The sequence below is a fragment of the Protopterus annectens genome, chromosome 8.part0, assembly GCF_019279795.1.
Source record: "Protopterus annectens isolate FY-2018-M chromosome 8.part0, PAN1.0, whole genome shotgun sequence".
In the NCBI taxonomy this organism is placed as follows: domain Eukaryota; kingdom Metazoa; phylum Chordata; order Ceratodontiformes; family Protopteridae; genus Protopterus; species Protopterus annectens.
In genome coordinates, this window is record NC_056741.1 from 185626656 (window position 1) to 185646207 (window position 19552).

A 19552-nucleotide genomic window follows, 5' to 3' on the forward strand; every position below is an offset into this window, starting at 1 on the left:
TTTCCAAAATCAATAAGTTGTTCAGAGGTGATTTCTGATAGTGAAATCAGGATTTGATTATGTTATCTCCTATGTCCTCAGTAGCCAATGCTTCCAACGCTTCACTGGAAAATGGTAATCCCCCAGGGTCACACATAATAGCTCACATCCCTAAAGTCTTTAAATACAAAATCATTAAGCAAGAATACTCAGATATATTTGATTTAGTGGATGGTTACTGGAAGCAGAAAAAGCAGGCTCCAAGGATTTAATGACTGCATTGGCTGCAGTAGGCAAACCACAAAACAATAGACAGGTACAGAAAAACTGGGACTCTTGGGAAAAAGGTTTCTTAATATTTATTGCTCTCCTTATTGAAGATGATCTGCAACTGGCTTTGCCTTTGATTTCTTATTTATTTATTATTAGTAAAATTCATTGTGTTTGGGGTGTTATGGTTAGGATACTATCAAAGATTCAGGAAATTAAAGGCAGTCAACAAGTCCTTAAGGCAAGATCATCAGCACCCCAATTCCTTGTTAAGCACAATATTGGACAGAGGAACCAATCTGTATTTTCTGAATATTAAAACCTGTTGGGCTTTCAACAGCGGTAAATGTTTTTAGTCCGCTTGCCCTTTCTCTCACACTTGTTCACACTGCAGAAAATTCCACCCAGATTTTAATTGTTTGCAAAAGATGAGTCATTGCAGACCAATAACAGTAATACACAGTAGGGATACATTTTTTCCCATTGCATCAGGCAGACTCATTTTAGGTAGGGGAGAGGCTCCTTTCAATCCAACAGACATTTTCTTTCTCAGTGGTGACAGAAGCAACAAGGCAACATAGTCACCCATTAAAGAAGTACTCACCCATGAAATTGAGTTCTATTCTGACCATAAGACAGCAATGATGTTAATGCAAGGATTCTCACAGGGCTTTTCATTGAAATCCAGTGCTGCCTTTAATAACAAGATTGTTAAGAACTTGAAATCTCCTCTTGGAAAAGACAGTATAGCATTAAATACTCATAATGAAGAAATACAACCTGTAAGGAGGATCAGCCCATTTAGTAGTTCACCCTGGGACCATTTCATGACCTCACCCCCTGGTCTAGTTCCAAAGATAAAACAAATATTTTATTTCCAATTTTTGCTTAATTCATTACTTCTTCTCCTCTTTTGGGTTGCCCATCAATGACTTTATTTTGGTGGGTGACACCAGGGTAAAATATGCCACTTTGGATGATGCAGCAACTAGCATTAGAAAGTTTATTGAGCCTTGGTTGGGTAAGCATGATAATAAATTGACTTTTCATTTGCATTTGTTACCAATTCAAGAATGAGATTGGTCAAGGCTTGGCTTGTCTTTTCAATGTTATTTGTATATCAACAGGGCCAAGGCTAAGGGATCTTCCACAGCCTATTCTATCTTTGAGTCTTTTAGCACAGCCTTACACTGGTATTGGCAGCAAAGAGCTTTGCACCAAGCAGCAATTCATTATCTTAATGACTTCCTTGGGTAAGGTAAGAAAGGTGTCACAGTAGGCATGGACAATTTCATTGACTCATGTGATCACGTGGGGGGTTCAACTGACTGAGGATTAGATGGAAGGTCCAAGTTACTACTTTACATTTCTAGGCCTATAAATCAATGTTATTGGAAAAGCTTTGAGACTGCCCCTTGACAAGATACAATTGAAGTTAGCCATAGATGATTTTCGAGTAGATCCCAAATCCAGTGTGATTTAGATCATATCACTTATGGGTTTGCTTAACTTTGCCAGTAGAGTGATTCCTTAAAGTAGAACATTCCCATGGTCCATGGATAATTTGTTAAATGGAGTGTGAAAGAAACAATATTGGGTGCAAATTCCAAAAAAGAGTAAAATATGACTTCAATTTGTGGAAAACATTCTATGGACAGTTCAGTGGCATCAAATTGGGGCAATCTATTTGAGTCTCTTTTTATTCAGTCCAACTTTTCACAGAGGCAGTGTCTAGTACAGGTATGAGTCAATACTTTGGGAGTAAATGGTTTTCAGCCAGATGGCCATCTTCTTCAATGGAGTCTGTCGGGAAAGACATCACATTCTTAGAAATCTTTCCCATTTCAGGTGCAGTTTACATTGGGCAAGATCAGTTTAGGGACAGGAAACTTCTTTTTCATTCTGATAATCAAGCTGTTATTCAGATCCCCGTAAGTAAAGCCTCCTGATCAAAAATTATGTTGTGTTTCTAGACTTCCAGGTTTTTATCACAGGCTCCAGAGGCTCAGCACTTGCTCACACCAGTCCCTCCACAAATATGGCTTCTTGGACAAGAATGATGTTGACATTATTGGGCAACTCATGGTATGCAAGCACCAGGAGATCTTACACTTTTGCAAATATCAAAATTTTAAATCTTTTATTTGAGCTTGCCAGTTAAAGATAGGCATGGTCACTTGATGTCATGATTCACTATATTTTGCAAAGGTGCATCCTACAAGACTCCCTGAGCTCCCTACAGATACACATTACTCTGTTAGGTTAGCTTTCAAAATGCCTCGACCATTCCAGTTTAACATATCATTTTTTATCAACAGAAAATTGATGAATTCACATGAATTCTGACCACACAGACTTTAGAAAGCACTTAGGGGCTCAATTGCTGCCTGTTGGAATAAACGGGCTTATGAATTCAGTTAGGGAATTCCATTCCTTAGTAATATAGGTAATATTAGTCACCTAGTTCAATGTTTGGGCCTTCAGAATCATTGAATTACTCCAATCACTACAATGGGATGAAGTTGTAACACATTCATTTGTGATAGCTTGGTTATGAAATTCCAAAATGGATCAAACTGAAGGTGGCCGTCAAACTTCTTTACAGAAATCAGAAAACTTGGCATCCTGCTCATTTCACTGGGGCATGACAATGCAACAAATTTCAGGTGAGGTTTTGCCTCAGGATCTGCTATTTTGACAACCAAATGGTCAGACTTTGACACCCTAACACACAAACACCAAGTTAAAAAAGGCATTGTTTTAACAGGGTATTGCTCATGAGGCCTATAGTTCTCACTCTTTTAGAATTTGTAGTGCATCTGATCTACTCAGTAATGAGCAATCTGTGGAGCTGATGAAGCATGCAGGAAGACAGTAATCAGATGTCTTTCTCAGGTATATTAGATAATTGCATTTATATTAGCCTTTTAGATCCATGCCTGCTGCTGATCGTAGGCTACTCCTTCATCTACAGAGCAGCCTCCATAGCATCAGTCAGGCAAAATGGCTTGACTGTTATCCTCAATCCTACTCACCTGGAATTAACATGGCAAGGAAACTCAGTTTATCATTGCACTAATTATTACCATCTATTGAGAGCTTGTTTACTGCCAACAGGGTTTCTGAATCATTGATAATTCATTTGGGTGGAAATGATTTGTGTTACATCCCAAAATTCATTCTTTGTCTTGGTAAAACATTGACTGTCTTTGTCACTTTATGTCAAAATCTCTCAATCAAATACATGAGATGGTCGTCTGTCATACCAAGACTAATATGGATCAGCATCTGCAAACGTGTAGCTATTGAAATTATTCAATGATTTTTGAATTATAGAGTAGTTAGAGCAGCTATGTAGGTTGGTATCTTTGTATTGATCATCCTGATTTGGGGAAACATGATCCAGATTTTTATCACACTGACAGCATTCACTTGAATGACTTGGCTTGGGATTAGTTTAATTTGCAGTTAGCTCAGTATGTTCAGGACATTCATTAAAAAATCTGCACTCCATACAGCTTTGTACTTAAGATACATGTTGATTTGGAAAAGGGGGGATCAGCATGCACATCATGCTAATGGATGAGTGCCTTTGTGCCTTTTATGGCTTATTTTCCCCTCTTTTATCTCCATTGCTTTTCTGAGTCACAGGTAGTTCTTATACTCCCCCAAGGGGTCTAGAATCTTGGCAGGTAAAATCTTGATTCATGGTGAAGCTGAGGATGCATAGTGTACACCACCTGGTTGTTGGCAGAGGCTGGTCAAGATGGGAGGGGGGTGACAACCAGCAAATAATGGAAACAGTTTGTTTTGTTGTTAAACATACAGTTTGCAGTTAGGTAGATGAATGTTATTTGGTAAAAACAAATGGTTTGCTAAATTATGTATTTGTCTCATTTAATGAATGGTCACAATGCAAATGTTTATATTTGGTCTTTGTTGGAGGAAAGGAGGTCTTTTGAGTTGGCAACTGAAAAACAAAAGCTATGTACTAACTATAATGATAGATTCATGTTGACTGTCTCCAGCTGGTTCAACGTGTGGGTTATCAGATCCAACTCAGATATGACAATGGCCAATTCCTACAGAATTCAAACTCACCAAGCCTAATGTCCTTTACTCACAATCCCTCACTCTTCAACCTACTCCTCAAATTGAGTTTGCCCCAATGTAAGCTAACTCCAAAGCTATAATAAGTTGCCTGAACCTGGGAGGATGCAGGCGTTCAATATAAGGAAACCACAGGATACTTTGTGATTTAAAATGTCTGTATTTGATTTTTGAAAAAAAAAAATTGATTGTGGAGCTTTTTTCCCTGGGACACTACTGAAAATGGACACTTTCTGGCCCAGTTGGTAAACAAATGTCAAATAAATAAATCTCATACAGCATCTTGATCATATCTGTTGTAACCTCATTTGAGCTTGTTGCTTTCCCTGACTTCATTTTCCTTAATGCTGTTCTTATTTCATTTATGGTGTCCTCCTCCTCTTCTCTCTTTCACAGATTCTGTGAGGTTTTCTTCATTCAGAAGCTACTGAAAGTATTCCTTCCATCTGTCTTTGATGTCCTGTGGACTAGTCAGTAGGTAGGTTGTTGTTGGTATTCCTTATGAAGGGTGTATGACTATCTTCTTTATCTTTCAATTTGCCTTGCAACCTGATAGTTTCTTTTAGCCATCCACTGATATACTTTTCAGAAGCTGGAAGAGTGCCTCTGATGCCATGTAGTCTCCTTCTTTATTCCTCTTGACTCATCCATGTGTACCCAAGCAGTTCTCATATCTTGCTCCATCTGTCACAATACGTGTATTGTGGTCATATATTACATTATCAACACCAAGTCCTGTTGTCCTGATATCTAGTAGATTCAACTGCTGTTTGAGTGCATTTCCTCAATATCACAACAACTTTGATGTGGGGCATAGGATTATGAATACTGCTCTATCATTACACTGGTGTCTGATTGCTGTCACTACATCGGATGACATTCCTCACTGTTTACTGAAGCCTCTTCCTCACAATTTCCTTCTAGTCTGTCTTCCTCCTGAATAGTAGACTCAAGCCAAGTGGCTTCCCTTCCATCTTGGCTCCTGGATACAGAGGATGCCCAGCCTTTTCCTTACTATCATGCCATCCACTTTCAAGCCTCATTCTGTGTATGTACCTGTGCAGCAATTCATAGTTGGTGTTTGAGGTTTATTGGTTTTACATCCAGTTTTTGCTCAACAGAGCTATCCAGGCTGAATACCAACTGTCTGCTGTGGGTGCACACCAGCCAATAGGGTCACATGTACTGCTCCCACCATTAGCATGGATTCCAGTGTAGGGGTCCTCAAATCACTGGTAAATACCCATGTCTATTTTGTCAATGTTAGTTAGCACAACCAAATCACCTAGAGCCGTATTATACACTGACGAGTGATTAGCCCTTCCACAGAGTGCAGTCTGTGATCTGTGTTCTCCTATATTTCAGGGTACTGCACAAGATGCCCAGTTGGACTATTTGAATCTTCCCCCTATAGGGCACCATCTAGAATCTGTGCTGCTACCCCTAGACCCATTCTTAGGTAAGCTTGAGGTGGAAACACTCAATATGTTTTCAGAGGTGGGAGGAACCCCACAGGGAGAACAGGCAGACAAGCATTGGTCAGAGGTCAGGATCAAATCTTGTTCCTTGTGCATGGGGGGCAAAGACCTGTACCATTATGCCATCTGGTCTGTTTTTGCCTCTCAATGAATATGCAAATTAATCAGTTTGATAACCACTTGGATAAAGTCGTTTTAGACATAGATGTGCCCAGTCTGGATTTTGAAAAGGAAACAAATAACTGACTGGATTTTCCAAAGACCTTGGTACGGTCTAAATAAAATCTGAATTGCCTATGCAAATCCGAACAATGTAGACGGTAGTCACCTTTGTAGGAAAAATTATAGAAAAATATAGAAAGATGAATGGAACTGTTAAGATTATTCTCTGAAGCCACTTTTGGCAAAAAAAGATGGATTCATACAGAGAGAAACCCTTTCTTTATGCAACACTAAATAAGGAGGAAAAGAGCGAAGAGCCTGTAACTCTTAAGCCCTCCTTGCAGAAGTAACAGTCACCAACAATAAGGTTTTCCAAAACAAAAACTTCAAGTCTGACATTGGAAAGTGTTCAAAAGGAGGCCTTCAAGGACCTGCAAAACAAATGTCAAATCCCAGGGATGAACTGAATCCTAAACTGGAGGATGCAACAAAAAGGTACATTTGAGAAAAAACCTTGGAAATCTTGACAGCAGCCAGAAAAACATTATCCTTATCAGCATGACAATTAGAAATAGCTACCAAGAAAATCTAAAACAGATTCTAAAGGAACAGAAAAGGGATTTAGTCCTCAGGATTCCACCCACATCGCAAAATGTCTCCACTTATTGGAATATGCTTTTCTATTTGAAACCTTGAGATTTCTACCCACCAGGGTAAATGGAGAAACCACACAGTTAACTTGCGGGACTGAAGATTTGGGGGAGCCAGACCCACTGGATCTAGTACCCAATGAGTTTACTTCAGAAAAGGCCAAAGGAACTGGAACCACACCTGATGAGGCCAAAAATGTACTATGAGAATCACAGTTGCTCTGAAGTGTGCTGCATTCTGGAGAAATTTTACAATCAGAGGGACCAGGCTAAATTTACAGGAGTCCTGGGGGCTAAGCAAATAACAGAGCATCTCTAGGTAACTGTCTCAGAGGGGGATCTAAGGCATAATAGCTGTTGAGGAGGCAAAGTAGTGACAATATGGCATGCCTAAGCTTCAGAAAATCTGAGCCACAACTCTCAGATTTACAGACCACTGGTTGGGAAGCAGAATGCCCTTGCTGAGGCTGTCAGCTCAAATGTTGAACTTCCCCAGGATATGCATTGCAACGAGTAATGGCTGACATGAAATCTCCAATTGTCAAATCCTCATGGCATCTCAGCAAAGAGGATAAGAATGTGCCCCCTTCCTCCTGCTTGTTAAGATACCAGGCAGCAGACATATTGTTCATCTTTATTGCAATCACCGCTCTGAGGAGATTCCTTGATAAGCCTGTAATGCAAGAAAGACAGATCTCATCTCCAGGAATCTGATATGAATGCTGGCCTCTACAAAAGACCAGGACCTTTGAACTGACCTGTACTCAAAATGTCCCCACCCACCAAGGAAGGGAGATGCTCATGGTGACTATGGGAAAGGACAAATGGTTGCCCATTGTTCACTAAAGGAGACTGTAACACCAGAGATGTTTGTTGTGAAATACTTTTCTCAACCACATTGAAAAGTCCATTCGTGAGTCAGGAAAGACCAGTATATGGCTAGGGTCCATTGTAAAGCACTCATATGATAACTGGCTAGAGGAACCAACCCTACAGATGTTGCCATGTGGTCTAAGAGCTTCAAAACTGCATGAGCTGGAGGCTTTGAGTGTGAAAAAATCAACAATGCCTGAGCACAAAAGCTGATCACTATGGAGTTCAGTATCCTAGTAATTTGGCTGACTGTATCCAAGTGGCAACCTATGAGCGCTAATATCTGAACAGGTTGTAGGCGCAACTTTAGATAATTGACTGTAGTGCATAAGTGATCACTTAGTTGCAGTAAAGTATCCCTAGCTGTGATCAATAATACTCTTGTAGGGGAGGTAGGGAGCCAATCGTACAGGTAAAGGAAAATCTGAAATCCCTGCAGCTGGATCTAGACTGCCATCACTGCCATGCATTTGGTGAATTCTTGAGGGACTGTGGTGAGACCATATGACAGTACTCTGAACTGGTTGTGATTGCCCCCCAGCCACCAGTGCAGTTACCTTCTGGTGCACCTTTCTTTATATAATGGTAGGCATCCTTGAGGTCTGCCAAGCACATCGAATCTTCCTTCCCCATCAGAGGTAAAATGGCTGCACCATGACCATCCAGAATTTGGTCTGTTTCACAAAAGAATTCAGTTTACTTAAATTTAGAATAGGCATGAGGTCCTTGTTCTTCTTTGGTACTGAAAAGAATCTTGAATAGACCCGTATCCTTGTTGATCTGGTGGAACTTCTTGGATGACTTGGTTTGCAAGCAGTTTGTCAATCTCTAATGGTGCTTGTAGTCTCTAGGCTGAACTGAGTGGAGATGTTTTTGTGACAAAACTTTGGAATTTCTAAAAAGGAATAGTATATCCTCTGGATATGACTCTTAATACCCATAAATCTGAGGTGATTTCCTCCCAAGCATATCGGTGAAGATCCAAGTGACTCACAATTAATTTTAAGCAGGACAGTCAGACAACCGTTCAGGGCAGAGAAAGCTTCATGGAAAACCTGATTCTGCAGGCTACAACTACTTCATGTGTTGCATCCATTATGTTTCACACCTGGCCTCAGGGAACCCTCTGAAGGATCTTCCAAAAGAAGATGCTGCAACTTTCTGAAAAAGAGATGTTTGCCTTATGTCTGATTTCTGGAAAAGGTTCACTGAAGGGTGGCAAAATGCACACCTATGATGGACAGTGTCTTCACACCTTGGTTGCCCCTAGCTAGAGTATTCTTAATGTTTGGCCAGAAGAAGGAAGAGCCATAAAATGGAGTATTAATGAAGGAGGCCTTAAAGCAATCTACAAAGCTGTATAGTCACATTCAAGGATGGTGTCATATGGCAATGCCAGAGCCAGCCACTCAGGAAACTCAATAGGCTGCATAAGCCTCATGGAGATATTGGGAATAGACAGCAGGATAGTCTACTGAGTTTCCAAAGTTTTCTGAATCTCCAGAGAATGCTGCATCTTAACATTCCTTGATACTTCAGACAATAGGTCACATTTGAGTCTGGGCAAGTGCCATAGGTAATTAAGTGCCCTTAACTTGAATGTTGCTGTACATAGGAGTGCTTCCCTAAATGGTGCAAAACCCAAGACCGTCTATTCAGGACTGGACTAAAGAGCTCTTTTCAAAGATTTCCTTCTTGGAGGCAGCCACTGCCACAATTGCATCCACAGCTGGACCCTTACTCCAATGTGGTAAGTCATCAGGAGGAGGAAGAGTTTTATCAGTCTTCTTGGGAATGGGCACCACGATATTGGGTTACTTCCATGCCCACCTGCACACTGTGTTTATAAGCATGTCCAGAGGGGGAACCACCCATGGAGTAGATGTGCCAGTGCTGAAGGCATCTAAATATACCAACTCTTCCAGACATATGCTTCATTTGTTTAGCCTCCGCATTGCTGAAGCAGCTCCAAGAGATTGCCAAATGAGGCATCATCCTGCAGAGACTAAGGGGACCCCTCTCCTTACTTGAGGTCAGTATGTTTCATGAGAGATTCCTCTGGGGAGTCAAGGTGTTTTCTCTTATACCTCCGCTGTCCTCAAACCTCCCACTCTTGCAATGCCAGAGGAGAGTGGATAGAAACAGGAAACTCTGCTACTGGAACAGGTTGGACTCCAACTGATGCAAGCTATTCAGAAGCAGAATGATGACTGGTTGCAGGCCCAGATAAGAAAGGGGATGGAACATCAGCTGGAGAAATGTGACCCATTTCTTTACAGGACAACCTCCTTTCCACAATGTAGAAGGCAGAAGTGGACACTTGCCTCCCAGTACTGAGGGTCCCAGTATCCAAAGATATTAGAGACACAACTGAGCTTGTGGGAGCTATGCCTATTTCTGTCAACACCAGAGCTGAGCTTTTGAAGCCAAAGCTGCAATTGGTAAAGAAGAAAGTGAAGCAGTGACCATCAACTTCAACAAGTAAACCCCAGCCTCATTGTCACAGCTCTAAGGTCCATATGCCCCAAAGCAGTCAGAATTGATGAGAACAAGGAGTGTGCTGAAGCTGAAAACCCCAAGGGTGGAAAGCAGCCAGGCCCAAAGACATTAGATTCATGAAAGCCGAGGGAGGAAGCCAGAGCAATGGAGATGAAGGTCTGGGAGTAGTACCTAGACCTAAAGTGATAAGACCTAATTGCATCTGAATCTGCAAAATCGACCTCATCACTTTTATAGTGCCCACTGACCCTGATGACAGGACAAAAGAAGCTATCAATGGGGGCTTGTAGGTATGTTTTGAAGACAATGAACCCATCTGCTGTATCCAAACTAGTGAGGCTAAGAACTGGAGTGGAGAAGGTGATGAATCTAGTGACAGCTTTGGCAGGATAGGTGGTGAAAAAGAGAAAGCTTTTCTGCCTGAAGGAACCCATTTGAGCTGAAAGGGGCTGGGAAGCTTGAAGCCAGTGATGGAGCCTTCCTGGTGGTCAGCACCTAAGGTGATCAGCTCTAAGGAGTCAGAGCCGATAGTGCCAGGGCATAGGTGGCATTTGAAAGTTGTGGGATCTCCTGGGACAGTGGGCCCAAAGAAGAAGGATCTGGGCAAAAGGGAAGTAGGACCTTTTCTGTTCCCCATTGGATGACTTGGAGTCCTGCAATTTATGTTTGTTGGACCCAACCTTTGTGCCGAGAAAGAAGAAATATCAAAGAGAGAGCGGGATGAAGGCCAATCAGGAACAACTTGGCCATAGAGTCATTAACAGCCCTGGACCCAAACCCCTCACAAATGGAACATTAAGAGTCCAGCTGCACCACTCCCAAAGAATACACTCATTTGTCATGCACATCCTGCAATGGAATTTATGCCCACAGGCAATGCATTTTTTAATACTTTCTCATATCCAACTGTAGAAAAATATATACTATTGCTAAGGAATTACCAAGGAAACCACTAATATACTATTATATTTACTATTATATTATTATTACTGCTGCTATTATACTTTACTTACTACTATTATGCTAAGATGCACTCACAGATCTACAGTAAACAAGAATAAAACAAGAACTCAAGAACAAAAGATAGGAAACCAGTGACCAAGAGAAAAAAAACACACAACTTACAACAGCTACCTGACTACCTATCTACCTAACAAAAACCTCACTTAACTATGTTAACAATAAATGGGTTTATATCAGTCCGTCGAAATGGCTAATTATCGAATACCAGATGTTTGAACTGTAAAGTTCGAACACTGGTAATCACGAAGCCGCGGCCCACCGAATTCTTTCCCAGGGAAAGAATTCAGTGGGCTATTTCTGTGGCTTTGTGATTATCAAGACTGTGGTGGGAAGTTACAGGTCGGGTTTAAGTGTGCGATTGTGTGGTTGTTAGGGTTAGGGTGCGGGCTAGGTGAGTTAGGGTTAGGGCACGGGTTAGGTGAGTTAAGGTTAGGGTGTGAGTGAGGTGGGTCTGCGATAGTGAAAGACTTTAGGGTTAGAGCGGGATAGGTGAGATAGGGTTAGGGTGCTGTTCAGATGAGTGTGCGATAGTGACGGATCTTGGGGTTAGGGTTTGGGTTAAGGTAAGTGGATAGGTAGTAGTGTATGTACAGTTTAGTGTAGGGTTAGATGTAGGATTTTGAGTGTATGTGTGTGGATTGATGTTGTTTTGGTGTGCTTGTGTTGCGTGTGAGTTTCTAGGAACAGCTATTTTTTTCCGTGGAAAAAAAAAATTGCTGTTTTAACACTTCGATGTTTTTGCAGTTCGTGGTTTGAAGTTCGAAGATATGGTGTTCGAAATTCAGACATTTCGATGAATTGATATAGACCCCAATAAACAAAGGGTAGGGGAAGCACAAATAAAAACACACTATAACAAGATTTGAAAAAGAATACATAAAGTGAAATGAGCCATTGAGAAAACTGAGGGGGAAGACCTGCGTATCTAATGGCTTCCCTATAAAATTTTATAAAAGGGAGGCATTGTCTGGTGTTGACATTACATCATCAAAACAAGGGGTAAGGTGGTTATATGTGTGACATAGGGCAGAATTACTTTTGCATGAAGAGGCAAAGGGGAGCAGGCAAATAAGGGGAAATTATAGTCCAGTATCCTTACTATACACTGATGCTACAGATATTCACCAGATTATCAGCAGTCCAATTAGGTGAACATTTGCTTTTGTGATTAATTCAGAATGGCAAGAAAGGTTTTATGAAGAGATGAAAAAGTACCAATAATAAATACGATCTTTCATACTTTTAATGCCATTAAACTTGTGAGACTCATTCTGTCTGATATGGAAATACATTTAAATCATTTCAGTGGAACTTTCTTTTTCAGTTGCTATTCCCTGTGAAGTTAGCAGCATTTGTTTCGGTATCACGTATCCAAATCAGTAGCGTCAGTTCTGGATATAGTCCTAAGTATTGTATTGCTCTTTTCCTTACAATTTCATTTATATTTAATCTTAACAGCAGCTAACACAGGATATGTTTGAAACAAGTAATGATGTCTTGTACTTCAATGTTCTCTCTTTGCAGTTCTGGTTAAACTTCCTTTGTGTTTCTCATTGTTCTTCTGCCTTACCTATACTGTTGACCCTGGTCATGGCTTACAGATAGTCTCTTATGTACAGTAAACTGTCAGTTAACTGGCACCCACGGGGATTGGTAGATGCTGAATAACTGTAGTTTCTGGTTGCTTGAGAGTTACTATTAAAAATAGACCTGACTAATACTGTACCCTATACTATTTGTTTGGTTTGACTTGTTCTTAGGTTGGGGAGAGAGGAAATGTATTTCTATCTTCCTTTTTAAAACTCTAAAACTCTAAAAACATAAGTTATATTTCTGCAGGGGGGAAACAGAAAGTTCAACATATGAAAAGTGTACTGTATTTCTTTGTTTTTTTTTCTGGTTGCTTGAGTTCCGGTTAACAGAGAGTTTACTGTATCACCTCCTTCCTTGCTTAAAAGCCAACTAATAAAATTAATGACAATGATGTTTGTTTAAATTGTCACTTCATTGTATTTCTTTTGATGATCTAGCTGCAGGACAGGAAACATAAATTGTTCAAATATCAAATAATTTAGTGCTACCTGTTTTACACTTGTGGTGATTTACAAACACATTTTCAGAATTCACCATCATCGACAGGAACTAAGGTCTGGTGCCCATTTTTTTTTCACTGTCATTCTCATAACAGACTTTCCGATATGCTATCAAAAGATGGGTTATATGTTTTTTTTTTCATGCTGCTTGTAGTTTAAGTTTTTTTTTTATGTAAAAAACAATTTAAGCAGATGCAAATACACCTGTGTTGCCTACCTGAACAGATTACGCCAGCATCCTCCCAGTGTCCACAGTCAGACTGTCCCCATGTGCTTGAAGAACATTTCCACAATGCTTCCTCTGTTCCACTGCAGCTAACTTTATGTAGCCAGATGGTTCCAGACCCTTGTCCAAAATGAGCAGTTCCATGGGCAGCAACAGCAGAACCACATCCCAGCTGTTTACAGACCACTGCAGCATCCTGTATGTCCCACTCCTCATCACATACTGTTCCCCATTCTCCAGCATGATAAACCTCCACTCTGCCAGCACAGGGACTGCCTCCATTCACCAGTTTTAGATTTTCACCATCTCCACCTGTAAAGAGAAAATACAGTCCCTTCAACTATCTCACTTTTGATCACTGCAAGATATCTGGATCTTCAAATTTATCTATACTGATACATGCTTGTATGGTTTCACTATTCTACCAAGTTGGTACTAGCATTGTTTTTCTGGTACTTAAAGTTTAGATAAAGTTTTAATGTATAATGTTGAAACACACATAATTGCAGACAGCCTGCATAATATGCATTCTATACATTCTGACTTTCTCATTTCACTGCACTGTGAAGGTATCTTTAATGCCTCTATTGTCATTTCTATATAGCTCGGCAACATGGCTAATCATTTAAGCAATGCAAATAAAAAACAACGGTTACCAATCTTACCTCATAGTTCTGGTGTATTCCTCAAAAGATTTGTGGTTTTCTGGTGAATTGCTTTAGTAGTAATCATTACATAATGGCAGACAAGTGCATTTCAGATTTTGAATAATTTCTGAAAATGCATGCATATACAACATCTGTTATTCTGGCAACTTTCTAAGAATATAAGACAGATATTTAAAATCTGTCCCTGATACTTTTTAGATAGGGTTGGAGAAATAAGATATGTATATGTATGACAGCAACAATTTCAAATATATGATTATGGTCACTTGTTCTTTCACTTTATTCACAATCCAACACCAGGAGGGTAAATAGGATGTCACTATTATTTTTGTGGTAGGGAAGTATGCAGTATTTCCAAGTATTTTCTACTAAGCCATTTTGTACCCTTGTAAGAATCTGACATCTCAGTTTGTTGAGAATTACTATTTTTGTCAGCTTTAAATATTAAAGCTTTGACAGAGCATATTTCTTCACACAGAAAGAATTGCTTTTCGTAGTCGTGATACTTGTTAACACCATCACTGAATCAAAAGCTTGGAAAAATGCTATAAAATGTATAAAAATATATCTAGAACTCCATGGTCTCTAGGGGCTGCTAGGATTACTTCAGATATATCAATGTAGTTTTGGCCTGTCTTACAGCACAATTCAAGACAAAGTGCTGAAACACAAGAAAGAAATCATTCAAGTGTTGTGGATTTTTTATTGCATTTCTGAAGTCCTGTAGTTTGTTTATTACAGTTGTTTCACAGAAGTATTTGTCTGTGGAATATCAGAGATACAAACAAGTGGTAAATCACCACAGATTGTTAGAAGAGTTCTTATTTAGTCAAGTCTGACTCTTTGTAATTACAAGCACTTTAACACTCCAGACAAGTTCATCGGCCACTGATTTAGATTCTTGCAAATTTATATTCATTGCTTTAGTAATGTTGTGTATACATCCTAGCCTTTGCTGCCCTCTTCTTTTGTCTCCAATGTTTCACAGCATCATGTCTTCTCTAATAAATCCTGTCATCACATTATGTGACCAAATAACATGAGGTTTATTTGTATTTATTTATTTATTTTTTTCATTTTGTGTCCTTGCTGCCTGCTGACCATCTGACTCTCCTGATCAACTGGTGAATTAGTTTCCATCACTGAGTAAGAGAGGACTTGAAGGCAACATAATCCAGCCACCCATGAAGGATAAGACAAGTGCCAAGGAGGGACATTAAATTGGCTATCCATGATGGCAGTTTCCCTCAATTCCACAAAGAGTGTTGCCTCATAATAGCCCAAGCCCTTCATTGAAACATCAGCATTTTCTCAAGTCTTCACCATAAAGACTGCACTGCCTTACCTGACTTCATGGATGTGCAGATCTCTCCATCATGATGGTAGAAGTGAGCATGCTACATTCCTTCAGTCATTATCTCCCTCCATGCTTTGCTTTTCCAGTGCCAGGGCCACTAATCAAACCCAGTCACTTGTACTTATCTCCTTTAGTACTGACTGGTTTTAATCTTTTTGCAGTCTACAGAATTTTCAATTGTTTCTCCAACACCACAGTTAAGAGCTTTAAAGTAATCAATAAAGCAGAAGTAAATCAACAGTGGAACTCTGCCAATTTCTTCATAATCCAACATATTTTGGCAATTTAGTCTCTGGTGCCTTTACCCCATTTGAAACTAGTTTATACATTTGTGAGTTTTTGGTTCTTCGATTCCTATAGTCTAGGACTGGTCTTAAACTCAATTCCACAGATCTGCTTTTGGTTCAGCTACTTTGAGAGTTGCAGAGTGTCTGCTGCATCTAAAGCTCTCTCCTGCTAAAAGAAAGACAATAAGTGTCACTTGCACTTCTGCAGATTATTTTACTGTATTTTATAAGAATCCCATATTATTTGTTACATTTCTCACACTTTAAAAAGTTTCAAAACTAAACTTTCACTGCTGCTGTTATACTTAATTACATTATAACTGCTAGTTTTATAGGACCATAGTATCTAGATTGTGTGGTTTCCCTGAACATAAGCTCTAAAATCAACACTTTTCCATTAAGAAGGTTTTTTGTCTGCACTCTTATGGCAGAAGTGTGCTGTAGCAAACCTATCTGAGTTAGGCTTTGCTGTTGTAAAACCTGCTTTTCTGATTCTATATAAGCCCACTGTTTATATGGATTTGTGCTCAGTTCCTCAGAGCTGAACTTGGTTTGGCTACTTCACCTGAGAGTTACAGAGAATCTGCTGCAAATAATTCCATGTACTTCTAAAAGAATGAAAATATCATTTTGCACCTCTGCTGATTATTTTTACAATATAAGAATCTGTATTATTTGTTACATTTCTCATGTTTTAGTAGAGCTTCAAAGCTGAGCTGTTTCCATGCTGCTGTAATACTTAATTATATTGTATCTGCTAGTTTTGCAGGGCTGTAGTATCTAGAATATGTGGTTTCCCTGGACTTTAGCTCTAAAACTAGCATTTTTACATTGAGGGTTTTCTGACTGAACTCTTGTGGAAGAGATGTACTTTAGCAAACCAGTCTGAGTTGAGGGCTGCTGGCTGAAAGCTTCTTGCGCATTTTCCTGACTGGTCTACAGGACTCGCTGTTGTAAAATTTGTTTTTTTCAGATTCTATATAAGCCTAATGTTTGCGCTAAGGTGTTGTCCATGGACCGGTAATTAGCAGTGCCCAGTGTAGATACAAGTGCTTTCACGTTAAACATTCCTTTAGAATAATTATGTCTGCCACCTTCCCTAGTCCCACTGCTGCTCTTAGAGCATCTGAGTTGCCCACAGAGCAGCATTTCCTTGTTGGCGAACTGCAGTTCACACTAAGTATAGCACCCATTCTTCCTCCATGGGCTATCATCCCAGTCCAGTCCAATTAAATCTACCCATTCTTCACCTGGTTAAACATGTAGTAAAAAACTTGAAACCATGGATAGGCACTTTCCTGCTATATGTGTTGCCAGCTTGGTGGGCATAGGCATCTTGAGGCAATGTAGTAATTGTTTCATGTATACTGACAACCATTAAATTGTGAAACAAGCAGAGTATATGATGCATATAGTTATACTATCAAAATTGAGACACAACTCTCCCATACTGACAAATCAAATGACACATCAGTTTGTCAGCACACACACACCTCATCTTCCTCACTAAATAAGATTTTGACACAAACTCACATATGTGGAAGTACTCACAAGTAACTTACCAAACCTTTAGAGGCCTCCTGTATGCTGCTGTCAGAAAGCAAATGCAAGCAAAAACAAGTCAACACTACATATACTACACATAGTAGACATAAGAATGCATATCACAATGTCCCGACAAGCAAGTCCCTAAGGCAAAACACCACACATTCAAACATTCTCGTCACAGGATTCTCCATCGTAAGGCACATGGATGCCACCATCACCAGGTTGGATAAAGACAGGGTAACAGTCAGTTGACGGTCAGGGCTCAGGATTTGCCATATCTTGCAGGTACTCAGGTCACTCAAACACAAGTACCAGTATGACTCAGTCATAGCCCATGTGGGTATGAATGACCTAAAATGTACCTTCCTGGACTATATGACGAGAGACATGATATCTTTATGAATACATGTCGCTGGTGGGTATGATCCTCACGGTGAGCAGCTTCTACCCTCATCAAGAATGATACCACAATATAAACAGAAAATGATTGATTTCAATAATTAGCTTAGCTATTGGCATTATTCCAAAAGGATTCAGTATTTGTCAACTTGGGATGACATGATTGCAGACCACCGTGCTTTGCCAGTGATGGTCTATACCTGTCACTGCTAGGCTTTCAAATACTGTCCAAGGCATTAGCCACCCAATACTGCTTTTTTAGGCAGTGCCAAAAAAACAAACCTACCAATATAACCAATTATTTTAATGCCAGGCTTAAGATACTATTGCTCATTGTTTGAAGTGTTAACAACAAACTGCACTCCCTGAAAGCTCTTCTTGCCCTGGGGAATGCTGACATCTGTGCAGTTACAGAAATGTGGTTCAAGGCAGCAGAAAACACCCCAGCAGTGCAAGGCTACAGTGCCTATCACACATTCAGACCACCCTCTGTAAAGGGAAAAAATAAAAGGAGGACATGTTTCCATTTACATAAAAAACAATCTCAACTCAAGATTGGTCTAGCAGGATGACTTGCTTGAGCTACTCCATGTCCAGCTGACCACCGGCAAAACTCCCAACATACTATCACTATCTGCATGCCCCTAACCATGAGCCATAAAAATCACCTTGCAAACCTGAAGTTACTAGAATCACTTAACATTCAGGCCAACACACTGCTCATGGGTGGTTTTAACTACCAATCCATAAAGTGGGAAACATACATGACCAATAACATGCAGGCTCAGAGATACCTGTACTTTGTCAATACAAATACTTTGGAACAGCTGGTCTGCACTTCTACTAGATACTACATAGTACTCACAAACATGGGAAAACATCACAGCCCTCCCCCCAAGGGCAAGGCAAGTTACAATCTATTAAATTATATCATAGGTAATTTGAAAGCTACTACAACTTCAAAAACATAGAAGTTTAAGTAGAAGTATATAGAAATGCCATGTATGACCACTTAAAGGACTGCATAGATGCACCAGTATCAGACTAAGCTAAACTAAGTTCTAGCTGGAAAAATAAGCCACACTGATGGACCCCTGCCATAAATAGACTATACAACAGAAGGAATAAATTCCTGTCTAGAAGTAAGTGGTAGAGAGCACAACAGATAACAAAATCCCTCATTAGTCTTTAAAAGTTAAATACAAGGCTAAAATAGCCTCCCAAGCAAGGATAACCACAGAGTATTTTTGCAGTTAGGTCTCAAATCTTAAAGGTTGGCACTACCTATACTCATCCAGAAGAAATAACAAACCTGTTGGCCAATAAATTCAGCTCATATTTCCCTCTCTCAACACCTTCAGTCACTCCCCATGAAATACCCCTACCATTTCTTTGCCAGTTATCATAAAAGAACAGGTCATCAATCCACTCTCTAAAACTAGAAACACAACATCAATGGGCCATGAGGGTGCCTATTAACTAGCTTGAAAAATGACCTAGCAGACCTACTCAGATATTTATGTAACCACAGCACCTAGACAGATCGTGTCCCAGTAGAGTGAGGACAGCAGCAGTCATCCCACCGCACAAGGAGGGATCATCAACTGACAAAAGAAACTACTTACCCATAAGTCTGACTAACCTCATATGCAATCTTAGGGAAAGGATAATCACGGACCTGATTGACAACCATATAGGACATCTCCAGACTCTACACTCAACTCAGCTCAGTTCAGATTTATTAAGGGGAAGTTCTGCCTGCTCAGTCTGGTGGACATCTTTGAGAAGAATCTGCTGATTGAGGGTTCAGTGTCTGTTATTCTAAAAGTGTATTAGTTCTGGTTTAAGCACTTGGGCTCCAGGCCAGTTATTTTACATTAAGAAGGTTCGTAGTCTGCACTCTTGTGGGAGGAGAGGCTGGACTCTGCCC

The 19552-nt window shown here is 40.0% G+C and overlaps 1 protein-coding gene across 1 annotated transcript in view; it reads right to left on the reverse strand.

Annotated features, from left to right (window-relative positions):
* Positions 1-868: 868 nt before the first annotated feature.
* Positions 869-19552, reverse strand: part of LOC122808183 (deleted in malignant brain tumors 1 protein-like) — a 294916-nt gene continuing 276232 nt past the window's right edge. The window contains exons 4-6 of the mRNA XM_044079151.1: positions 13355-13675; positions 8080-8196; positions 869-978 (exon numbers count right to left, since the gene is read on the reverse strand). Of these exons, the coding sequence (XP_043935086.1) occupies positions 869-978; positions 8080-8196; positions 13355-13675 (548 nt within the window). The remainder of the gene's footprint in view (positions 979-8079; positions 8197-13354; positions 13676-19552) is intronic.